The following is a 12,776-nucleotide window of genomic DNA, read 5'->3' on the forward strand; positions in this document are numbered from 1 at the left end:
CCTATAATTAAAAAATATGATATTTAATAATAATTTTAGGATAGTATTTAATATACAATATGTAATATATAACAACAAAATGTTTATAAAAGAATAATAATTATATATATATATAATATTGGTTTAAAAGTATGTAAAAGAATTCATAATATAAAATATCAATTTAAAATGTAATAATGCATAACGATAAATAATTAACAATTAGATATGTGTATAATATGAGTTAAAAATATAATTTAATTTACAAATTTTAAAATTATAATAATATAATGAATAATATAGGCATAAATAATATAATAGATAATATATGATATACATAACACATGTATAAAAAAATAAGTAATATAGAGTAAAAATAAAAGTATAATAAATGTTATATAATAAGATATAATATAAATATATAGGAAATAAGAAATATAATAGTATATAAAAATAACATAATATTATAACATATAATATGAAAGTATATATGTATATAAAAATAATTAATAACATATAATACAAATAAAATATAATATATAAATAAGAGTGTGAAATAATTTATGAAAAATAATAAATAATAATAATATAATAATATGACTATATAATAAGATTAAAAATAAAACAAATAGCAATATATAAAGTTTTATGTATATATAATAGAAATAAATATATAGGGCTAAATTTAAAGTTCAGCAAAATTACTGGGGCGAATTTAAGAAGATAAAGCTGAATTAAGGTCCAAATTAAAACATGTGCAAAACCAAAGGGACTCATTGGGCAAATTTCCTAATTCCCAAAACGACTGTGTTTTACCTTGGATTTAAAACAGCTACTGTAGGGACTAAATTAAAACTAAAATAAAATAATAGGGCCAAATCATAAATAAAATAAAGCGTAATTATAAATTAAAAAGGGTGGAAGGACCGATTGGGTAATTAACCCAACTCTAAAAATCCGCGGATCCTCTCCGGGTAATCGGGTCAACGCGCGGATCCTGGGGAGTTTAAAACGTCGTCGTTTCGTCAAGGCTATATAAGCCAACTTCTTAGTTTTAAAATCATTTAGAAACCTGGTTCTAAAAAAAAATCAAAGAAATCCTCTGAAATGGTTCCCCGGTCCTCTGAGCTCCGGCCCTAGGCCGATCTGCTCTGTTCATCGGACCTCCGTGTTCAGATCCATGCGCCGTAACCGACTCTGCCACACACGACAATCGGAACCTGAAAAGCTTCGCTTTTCAGGGCGATTCTCAAGGTATTTTCTTCCTCTGTCTGTTTAATATATTATATATCGATTGTTTGCAATAAAAAATGAAGTAAAAACAGAAAAAGAGCAATGAGTCACCTTCATTTCTCTCGAAATCCTTCGGTATATTATTCAAAAAATACTCGATGTACAATATCTTTTTGTGGTGTATTTTTTCCTATGACTCTGTGTTTTTTTTTTTATCTCTGTATCTTTCTGTGTCTCTTCTCCAAATCTCCATTTACAGAAAGGTTTTATAGCCTTAGGCTATTATGTTTTAGGAAAGAAATCAAAGATTTCTTTCCATATTTGCCTTGGTTTTCTGTCTTTGTTTCCTCTTTTGTTCGCAGGTAATCCACGAGAATCTCGCTCGATCACTGATGTCTGCGCACTGATGGAGCCAACGCCGGATTCTAGCGTGTCTTGCACATCGATGGTGGCGTGATGTATGACGGCAGAGTCGAGAAATCACGGCATGCTTGGTGGCAACGATTGAGATGAAAGGCCACGTCATTTGAAGTGTCCGAAGCTTCTAGAAATTTCTTGCAGCGCGAGGAGAGGGCTAGGGTTTCTAACCTTAGCCGAATGCTTCTAAATTTTGGGCCTTTGAGAGTTTGGGTCAATTGGGCCACTTTAATTCTGGGTTAGGTAAGGTGTAATGGGTACCAGGTAATTAGCTAGGTTATGGGTTTGAAATATTTGATTTTGGGCCCACTGTTTGGGCTTTGTAACATGGACTTAGACTGTTAAATAAACAATTGTTTATTTATTTATCCCTTTTTTATTTGGTTTTCAGCCCGGTCAAATTTGGGCTCTTACAATACGTATTGGGGAATAACATCAACTTCTAATGGTTGGCAATCCACATCTGATTGGAGACATTGTGAAACGTCCATAAGGAGGGATGATGTACTCCCTACGATGTCCACCGGTGAGGGGACCTTCTACATTGCACATAATGATGGGTCAGATGATGAGTCCGATAAGGATCCACCTCGAGAGGCCAGTCCCGATGGTGCAGAAGTTGCATTATTTTTTGATCCAGAGCCTCTTCCAACCATACCTGAAGATGTTGAAGGGGGTTCAGATGATGAAGAAGAAGATCTGCGATTCAGGGCTTACTCGCCTCTAGCCCACATGTATAATGTCGATCTATCTCAAGATGATGCGTTGGAGTTTCCAGATTTACCACACCGAAGGCGTGACTGTATAAGTTCCTTATTGGATTTGGGTAAATTGGAAGTTGGTAAGGAGTTTTCCAATAAAGATAGTTTTCTTGGTGCATCAAAACAACATAGCATAATGAACGGGGTTAACTACAACATGCTTAAATCCAAATCTGATAAGTTTGAGGCCAAGTGTGTAGTGCAAGACAGTACATGTTCATGAAAAATCATGGCCTCGTTGAGGAAAAAGACAGGCTTATGGGAGATAAAAAAGTACAAAAGTCCATATACATGTATTGCTGGTACAGTATCACTAACTATTTAGAGTTTTTTAACAGTACTGTTATTACGTACTATTGCATTTTTTAACGTACCTCGTTGACAGGTGTTTCGGAAGATCATCCCAAGATGGATTTAGATATGTTAGCTACCTTAATACTACCGACTATGAAGGTGGATCCTAGAACTTTAGTGCCGGTCTTAATTGCCAATATTCGTAGCTAGTTGAGGTACATGCCTTCTTACCGTAAGGCTTGGATAGCTAAGTAGAAGGCGTTGGAAAAGATTCATGGTGGGTGGAATGCTTCATGTAATGAAGTGTGCCAGTGGTGTTAGGTGCTGGAGAGATATGTCCCAGGTTGCATAACAGACCTTGAAACGAAACCTATATACTGCAATGACCGATTGCTCTATGGATGCCAAGTATTTAAGCATTTGTTCTGGAGCTTTAAGCAATACCGAGACGCATTTCTATATTGCAAGCCATTGGTACAAATTGACGGTATCTTTATGTACGGTAGATATGCCCATCGGCTGTTGCTAGCTATGGCACAGGATGGCAGTGGGAGAATCCTACCAATTGCATTTGCAATAACATCGAGAGCATCAGCTGATGACTAGGAGTTCTTTCTTTCTAGGTTAAGGAGGCATGTCTGCCCCTAACCTAATATCTGTGTCATATCAGACCGGGGCATCGTAATACTAGCTACAATTGAGTGACAAGGAAGCCTGTGGCATCGCACACACCATCGATATTGCCTAAGGCAGGTTACATCCAACTACTACGGGCAATTTCGATTTACAAGTGAAAAACGACAAATGACCAACATGGGTATTTAATATCTATTAATATAATTTCTTTTGTAATATTGAATTTATTTTAAATGGAAAAGCGGTATGTAATTTTTGCTATCAACTTATATTGGCAGGGTATGAGATAAGTAAGGATCGTTTTCATGAGATGTTGGTGGTTTTGCATTCAGTTAACGAAGAAGGCGTAGACTACCTCTGTAACATACCTTTTGAACAGTGGACATAAGCATACGACGGTAGCCTACGATATGGTCATCTGACCTCAAACCTGACTGAATGCATAAATTTTGATCTAAAAGGAACACGTCATTTTTTGATGACATCGGTTGTTAAAGAGACATATTTTCATTTAGCGACACTATTTCCAAAGTAAGCAGCGAGTTATAAAGGCCAAATACAAGGAGGCTGTGTATGGTGCACAAAGAGATTGCAAGAAATTAACAAGGTGAATGCGCGGGCAAATACCATGCACACAGTCTGTCAGGATCGAGACAACTTATGGTTTCGTGTGATGGAGTTTGACAGACCGCACGAAGGTGTTATTGGCGGGCAATATTGTGTACACTTGAGAAATAGGACTTGCGACTGTGGGAGGTTTGACGCACTTCGTTATCTATGTGCTCATGTAATTGCAACTTGTCAGAATCTCCGTCTAGATCCCATGAGCTACGTCGATGAAGTGTAGAAACTAGAAACCATCTACAACATGTGGAGACATGTATTTCCACCTGTCCCAGATGAACGTAAGTGGCCGCCTGTATCGCTTGCTCCATTTAAGCTGTTACCGGATAGAGAATTGCGTCGCAAACCAAAGGGTCGACCTTGCTCGACTAGAATATGTACCAATATGGATATCCGGAAAACAACCAATCAATAAAAGTTGTGCGGATGGTGTAGGAACCCAGGCCATACAAGTAGATCATGTCCAAATCGAAATAGTTGATAGTTGTCATAAAAAACTATGTTGTATTACAATTGTCTTATTCAAAAGAAATTTTATTTTATTAAATGAAACAATATAAAAAAATTGTACAAATATATTAAAAAAATCAATGTCCATGGCGGTCAAAATTAGTGCCACATAGGGGCTGTCGATGGGTCCATGCTGGATTCCTTCTTCGATCAGCTTCCGGTGGGGGTTGTGGTTCCTCCGGCAGGGGATCTGGTTGTGGGTGTTGGGAGGGTGACCCACCTTGATAGAATAATGACTGTGACGGTGTTTGCATCACCCATGGTAGAGGTGTTTGAATCCCGTAAGGTGATGAAGATTGGTAGAAAGAAGAGCTCCCCGATGGCACCTCGTACGATTCCTCATGCAACGGCGGCTTATATATCAGCTGTTGACTCAGAGTAATCAGGAACGGAGATGAACTGGTACATGGATTCCATCCTACCATAGGACTAGAAAAAGGAAACATATAAGGATTAGGATACATATAAGGGCTAGGATACGCACCTGGCATAATCTAAAAAGGCTGTGATGTGGGTGTTGTCGGTTGAACTATTGGGCTGGTGATTGTGTGGGTGCTATTAATGGGTCTACGTCGTCGTCTCTTCTTCTTGAATTTAAAGGGCCTTGTCATTCCCTTTGGGCATGAATTTGTCATCGCCTCCCTCTTCTGACAATAAATATGGTTTGCCATGGATCCTAAACCATGGCATGTATTCTGGTACACATGCTAACTCTGGAATGATGATCGGTTCCTGTGTAGGTATATAATCATACCGATTTTCCCACATTTCGATATAGTGTGACCAGAATCTCGGCCAATCCGTATGCAGTTGTCGTAAGTCGACTTTTTGCTAATCATCAAACACCTCGGGTGCCACGGGAATCGATTGTCGAAATCCAAATTGCCGCAATACTCTATCTGACTGGTGCATCTCCATGGTAGCATAGTTCACCAATAGGACCTTCACATGCAAAACGTTTGGATTTTGAAGGAATTCATCCGAAATTACTGCCTGAATTGCCGGATCCTCGTATGGTGTCCATTGAAACCATATGAACATGATAAAAATTTTACTTATATACATAATACATAATACTAAATACTAAATACTAAATACGAAATGATTATTTTATTATGTATATATATTTTATTTAATACTTACTTCTGCATCCGATCGTTGGTCTAATAGAAGCCGTATATCTTCGAGAGAGGTAGGTATTCCGACATAACTCGCCGAATGATTCCACCTAATTAAATAAATTTTTAGCATACAATTATATTCTAAATCTACGTAATAATTGTAAAATCTAATATAAAATTTACCTCGTTATGAGTGGAAATGTATATGGGTGGTCCACTCGAGGATATAAAAATGGAAAGCGAAACCGTGCCCATGATTGCAGTAGTGATAGGCAACCTTCTATTTTGCCTTTGTTCGGTCGCGTCGCCCCGCACATTTCCTTGTACAATGTTGCCAACAAGGCAGACCCCCAACTCAATTCGCGGCTGCTCTAAAATCTACGAGTTTCAGTAGCCATCTCATATGTATGAGGTTTCGTGACAAGTCTGGTATTAGATAACCTCCAATCATCTCAAGAATGTATGCCCGAGAATATCGTATTCTTTCAAGTTCAATTGAATCATTATCTGACTTCAGAATGTGTCTCGTAACTAGCCCATCTCAATCCGACCTCCATTAATATTATTCGGTATAACACCTAAAAGCTTGTAGCATACAGCTCCCCAATCAGTAGATGATGCGGACCCGGTGACTGCGTACACATCCACCGGCAATCCCAATTGCAAATGCACGTCTTCTAGAGCGATAGTACACTTTCCGCATGGAAGATGAAAAGTGTGTGTCTCGGGTCTCCACCTTTCTATCAACTCACTGATTAGTTTCGGGTCCAACTTGCACCCCCAGCCTATCGTGGCCACGTGCCAAAATCCCGCTTCCCGCAAGTAATTCTTGATCAATGGCGATGGAGGACCAAATATATTATGGATGTAGCATTGCAACCTTGGATCTGCAGTCTATTATAAAAATTTATAAAACAAAAATAATTAAAATTGCATAAATTAATTAATGCAAACATCATAAATGAAAAAAGAATCAAGTAGTATTGAAATTTTAATTATAATTGCATAAATGAATAAAATATCAAATAGTATTGCAAATTTAATTAAATTTGCATAAATTAAAAAATATTGAATAGTATTGAAATTTTAAAATTATCACTTACCATTGTCATTTGATCAAGGAAGATGTGCTTATTATTGAGATAGATTAATTCTCCGGCCATTGCTAACACAATCAGATCTTTTTAATATAAAAAAATTAAATTCAAAAAAAATTTAAACAAAAAAATTTGATAGAATTTTGATAGAAATTTGATAGATTTTTTAAGGGAATATTGAAAGAATGTTGAGAATTATGAGAGAATTGTGTGAAAAATAAATGAAGGGAAAGGAATTTTGAGAGAATTATAGAAATTGTGAGAGATTTGTGTGAAAAATGATTTGGGGAGGGCCTTTTTATATATATATTTTTTGGAGTTGGAAGCCAACGGTCAAATTTTTGACCGTTACACGGGCAAAATACTTCCCTGGGGGAGCGTTTTGTCTACGCCAGCAAAGCGTGCCCCAAGGACGCGTTTTTTGCTGACGTGGACAAAATGCTCCCCCAGGGAAGCATTTTGTTGACGTGGACACTAAAGCGTGCTGACGTGGACGCGTTTTCATGGAAAATGGCCTGATCCGGTAAATAACCCAATAAATGGCCCATTTTCGTAATTAAATTTAGAAAAGGACCTTTTTGGGTAAAACGGCCGATAATGTTCTGAATTTGGAAATTTGAGAAGTCGTGCCCTAACTTACTGGGTTTCGATTTCTCTCGTTCAACCTAAATAACCGAATGTCCTTTTAAAATTAAAATACATGAGTTTTGAATAGAAAATTAAAAAAAAAAAAAGCTTATTCTCAAGGATTCGAGGTGTTGTGCCCTAATTTACTGGATGTGACATTTTGTTACCTCGAGATGAGAGGGTCTTTAACATACGTTTCAATTTAGTCCTATTTCATTGTTTTATCTTTTATTCTTACCCCAGAATTTTATTTTTATTTTGTTTTGGTCCCATAAAGAACATCACAGTTTTGGAGGGCGGGGATATTTTCTATTTCGGTCCCTCCATGTTGTGCACGTGTCGCAATTCGGTCCTCCACCCTATTTGTCATCCTTGATTTTTACCCAAAATTCTGTTTTGATTCCAATTTAGCCTCCTTTTTTGTGTTATTATTAATATTATATTAATAAACTGATTAATTTGATATTAAATATTTTTATTTACTTATTCTTTTTTTAAATAGACTTTACTTATTTTTATTTTTGTCATCTTATTTACTATTTAGTTATTATATCTTTACATCTTTCAAATTTTAAAATATTTTTACTTTTATTATATTATTATTGATATCATCATCATCATTATTAATATTATGATTTTTGATTTATGTTACACTATATTTATTTATTTATTTGTTTAGTATTAGTTTTGGGGTTCCAAACTTCTATTTTTTATTTATTATTTTTCTTCTATTTTAACTTAACCTTCTCTCTTATTTTATTTTTGATTTAGACATTTTTGAATTTTCAGTTTAGTCCTCTATTCGCTATTTCCTTAATTATTTCGTAATTTTTCCCCAGTTCCGTTTAAATTTCAATAAAATCAGTTATGTTTAAATTCAGCCTTTTCATTTCTTTTCATTTTCGTATATATTTTCTTATTTATTTATTTATTATTGCCTTGCTTTTTATTCATATTGCTCGCATGTGTATACGTTGTTATATGGTTATCAATTTCCTTTTCTTGGTGTTATGCTATCATCCATTTTATTATTTTGACATCTTCAAGTCGTATCCTTTCCAACATATATCGTTGGTTTATTTTAGATTACTTTATCGTTTTAAATATAACATTAATTTTATTCAAATTAAGTAAAAGGGAAATTTTGAAAATAAGCAATATTTCATATTTTGAGAAAATGAGAAATCATACCCTAACTTACGGGGTTTCGATTTTCTCGTTGAACCACCAAATATCCTTTCAAATTAAAATACATGAATTTTAAATAAAAATAAAGGTAATATTTTGTGTTTAGAAATTTGAGAAAGCCGTGCCCTAACTAACGGGGTTTCAATTTTTCTCGATGAATCTAAATAACCGAATATCCTTCTAAATTAAAACACGTGGGATTTCAAAAATATAAAAATAAAGACAAGCTCATTCTCAAAGGTCCAAGGTGTCGTGTCCTAATTTACGGGATGTGAGCTTTTGTTATCTCGAGACGAGATGATCTTTAATGTTGTTTCGATTTATTCAAGCCCTTTTTTAGTAAAATTAAAATTAATAAAAAAAGGGATCGTAATGCAATTTCTTTTTTAAATATTCAATGTTAAGACATTAATTAATCAATTAGGTACCAATTTTGGGTGTTACAAGGTGCTAATCCTTCCTCATATGTAACCGACTCCCGAACTGTTTTCTCGAATTTCATAGACCAAAATCGTTATTTTAGTAAATCAAAATGTTTTATTAAAACGATCAATCATAAGGTGACCCGATCACACCTCATAAAAAAGGATTGGTGGCGACTACCATGTTCGTTTTCGTTTTCTAAATAAAGTCGACCCCTTTTTTCAAAAAAAATGGTTTCGACAATTATCATGTTGAATTTCTGAACTAATCCGTACACTCTGACATTGTAGCTAGATTACTAAAAATGATTTCGCGTGGTAGTCGTGGGCGAGGAACTTGTGGGCGTCGAGGACGCCAAGGAGGAGCTCCAATAGAGTCATCCTCTATGGGTAGTATGCTCAATCTGGAGACCAGCGAGACACCACTGCTGAGACGGAGTCCTAAACTCTGACTACTGGGGACGACGTACTGTCCCATGCTATGATTTGAGCATTGGAGAGTGTCGTAGGGACCCATTCTAGGTCGACAAGCCGAGGGCTAATTACTGAACAACTTTGGTCGAATAGGGCCGGACTATTCAGGGGCATCATAGGCGTCACTCCTACCGTTGCTGAGTACTGGCTCGAAGCTACCAAGCATATTATGATTGATCTGGATTTTAACCCCACTAAGAAATTAAGATGTACGGTGTCTTTATTCCGAGACGAAGCCTATCAGTGGTGGTTGACAGTTGAGCAAGGTACTCAAACTGAATAGGTTAACTGGGATAATTTCAAGAATGCCTTGCAGGGTAAGTATGTAGGGGCAAGTTATGTTGAGGCTCACTGACATGAGTTTATGAGCCTAGTTCAGAGCAACCGATCTATGGTTGAATATGAAGCCTAGGTTTTATGACTAAAAAGGTATGCACGAACATTAGTAGTGTCTGACTATAGAAAGTGTGTGAGGTTTGAGGAAGGATTGAGATATGATCTGCGGGTTCTGATAGCTCCTCAGAGGGAGTGGGTTTTTACAGTTCTAATTGATAAAGCAAATATAGTAGAGGAAGTAAAGTGCACTGAGCGTGAGCGGCATGACCACAAGAGGGATCAGAGTAAGAGTAAGAAGGATTCAAGTCCCTCTGGTTCTAAATAGTGCCCTGAGAAATGGGTGAGATTTTATAGGCCCCTAAGGCCCGAGGTACCAACTGTAGCGACTGAGATTCAACTGTACAATGATTGTGGAAAACACTATCCAGTGAGTGCTGGAGGAAGTTAGGAGCATACCTCTGTTGCGGGTTAATGGAACATTGAGTTAGGGATTTCCCCCATCGACCAGAATAAATGTCAACAGTGGCACAGACTCTGACTCTGAGATCTATTCAACTTTCGAGAGTGGTTTCACAACCACCGAGGGGTCATGGTATTGGTAGAAGTGGTAATGGGTCTGGGAGAGGATAGAGAGCACTAGGTAGATGTGCAAGTTAGGCTGAGGCTCGTTAGCCGACTTTGGTGTATGTAGCGAGGTATCTCGAGGATAGCGATGATGCTGATGTCATTGTAGGTACTTTCTTTATTCATTTTGTATCGTACTATACTCTCATTGATATTGGATCTACTCACTTGTATATTGCTAGCGTTGTTTCTGCAAATCTGGATTTAACTACTGAAAATACTATTAGAGATTTTTTTGTGATTATTCCTTTGGGTCAGTCAATTCAGGTTGATAGAGTATATAGACGGGTACCCCTGGAGATCCAAGGTAAGGCATTTCCAGTCGACCTAAAGGAGTTACCCTTTAATGAGTTTGATTTGATTCTAGGAATGGACTGACTTGTAGAATATCAGGTTAGTCTAGATTATGCAACTAAGAGAGTTACTTTGAGAATGAATGAGAATGAAGAGGTAGTGATTGTTTGTGAGCATTGAGATTATCTTTCTAACGTAATCTTCACACTTGTAGAAGACAAGTTAGTCTGCAAGGGGTGCGAGGCATACCTTGCCTACATATTCTAGTCTGATCCAGTAAAGCTTATCGTGGGAGATATATACACTGTGAAGGAATATTCGAATGTATTTCTTGAGGAATTGTCCGGAGTAACTCCGGATCGGGAGGTGGAATTTGACATTGATTTATTACCAGGTACGACTCCTGTGTCTATTACACCCTACTACATAGCACCGAAGGAGCTGACCAAGCTAAAGGCACATCTCTAAGGACTTCTCCATAGGGGCTTTATCTGATCGAGCATGTCTCTATGGCGGGCACCGGTATTGTTTGTTAAGAAGAATTACAGATAGATGAAAATGTGCATAGATTAGAGACAGATAAACTAGTTGACAATCAAGAATAAGTGCCCGTTATCGAGGATTGACAACTTGTTCAACTAGTTTCGAGGAGTATCTGTTTTCTCCAAAATTGATCTATGCTCTAGTTACCATTAGCTCAAAGTAAAGGAGACTGATGAGTACAAAACTGCCTTCAGGACTCGTTACGGACATTACGAGTTCCTAGTAATGCGTTTTGATTTGACGAACACCCCGGTAGCCTTTATGGATCTAATGAACTGAGTATTCCAATCGTACTTGACATTCTGATTTACTCTAAATCTGAAACTGAGCATGATCATCACCTTCGTACTATACTTCAAATACTTTGAGAAAAATAGTTGTATGCTAAGTTCAGCAAGTGAGAATTTTAGCTACAGGAAGTTGCCTTTTTGGGTCATGTGGTAACTGTAGTAAGGATCCGAGTAAATCCCAAGAAGATTGAAGCTATAGTTGAGTGGAGGCAATCGAAAAATATGTCTGAGCTTCGTAGCTACCTGGGTATTTTGTATTTGAATATTTTGTCAGGACTTTATTTTATCAATTTTTTAAATTCGTGTTGAAGTTATATTTTATTTACCAAATAAAGGGTCGCAATGACTTTTTGTTTAAATGGTGACAGTTGGAATAATGTCACATATGTGGTGGGAGTCCGGAGGGCAAGTATTTCATATAGTTTTTTTTTAAAAAATTGGTTTATATTTATTTAACTGATACTTATAAATACATTGTATGAAATGGGTTGCAAGGCAGGTATAACGAGGATTAGGTGGGTTTAGGGACCTACGTGGATGGTGGGGTGGGAATGATTTTGGGTTTTGTACCCACAATGAATCGTAAGGCAGAGATTGAGATGAAAATTCTTGGCTGGGATGGGTGCAGTGGGAGTACCCGCACCCACCCCGCCAAATTGACATTCTAATTAGATATCTTACCTATAAATGATAATTTTTTATTAATAATACAAATTTTTGCTCTGAAAAAATAGAAAAATATTCAATACTCAAAATCATTTTCATCAATTCTAAGAGATTTTGTATGTTGTTTTTCTTTGTATATATAATTATAAGTTATAAATGTAGATTATAAATTGTAGGCACAAATAATTTGGTTGGGTTAGCAATTCTGCAAAAGTTGAGGTTAATATTTACAAATTTAAGGTTAAAAATCAAGTCCTAGAAGTTAATATCTATATGTAATTAATGAAAAAAAGTAAAAATAAATGGCGTAAAAGAAAAATGAAAATGAAAGATTTTAAAATATGATTTTTTAAATTTATATGATATCGCATGTTATAATTGATTAAAAATTAATGGATCTAATATTTTGAGGTATTTGAATAACAAAATACAGCTCAGTATCACTACTAACAAAAAAAAATGTTAACTTAGAAAAATTTATCATAGTTTAGATACTAATTTGTAGATTAAAATCTTATTTTTTTATAAAATAGCAAATACCAATTTAAGGGTGTTTTATTTTTTATACAAAATATTTTATTAAAAATAATATAATAATATTTGAATGATAGTTATAACTTTTTTGAACGAAATAATATTT

General features: G+C 35.8%; 2 protein-coding genes across 2 annotated transcripts; both read left to right on the forward strand.

Moving 5' to 3' along the window:
• The first annotated feature begins 2,145 nt into the window (after positions 1-2,145).
• LOC108472188 (uncharacterized) lies at positions 2,146-3,290 on the forward strand. The gene is made up of 3 exons (XM_017773694.1): positions 2,146-2,599; positions 2,776-2,867; positions 3,006-3,290. Exons 1-3 carry the CDS (start codon positions 2,146-2,148, stop codon positions 3,288-3,290), a joined length of 831 nt encoding a protein of 276 aa, XP_017629183.1.
• Positions 3,291-10,232: 6,942 nt separating this feature from the next.
• On the forward strand, positions 10,233-11,105 carry LOC108472187 (uncharacterized). The gene is made up of 4 exons (XM_017773693.1): positions 10,233-10,326; positions 10,411-10,650; positions 10,729-10,793; positions 10,905-11,105. The coding sequence occupies exons 1-4, from the start codon at positions 10,233-10,235 to the stop codon at positions 11,103-11,105; spliced, it is 600 nt and encodes a 199-aa protein (XP_017629182.1).
• The last annotated feature ends 1,671 nt before the right edge of the window (positions 11,106-12,776 follow it).

This window comes from Gossypium arboreum, chromosome 11 (genome assembly GCF_025698485.1).
Source record: "Gossypium arboreum isolate Shixiya-1 chromosome 11, ASM2569848v2, whole genome shotgun sequence".
Lineage (NCBI taxonomy): Eukaryota > Viridiplantae > Streptophyta > Magnoliopsida > Malvales > Malvaceae > Gossypium > Gossypium arboreum.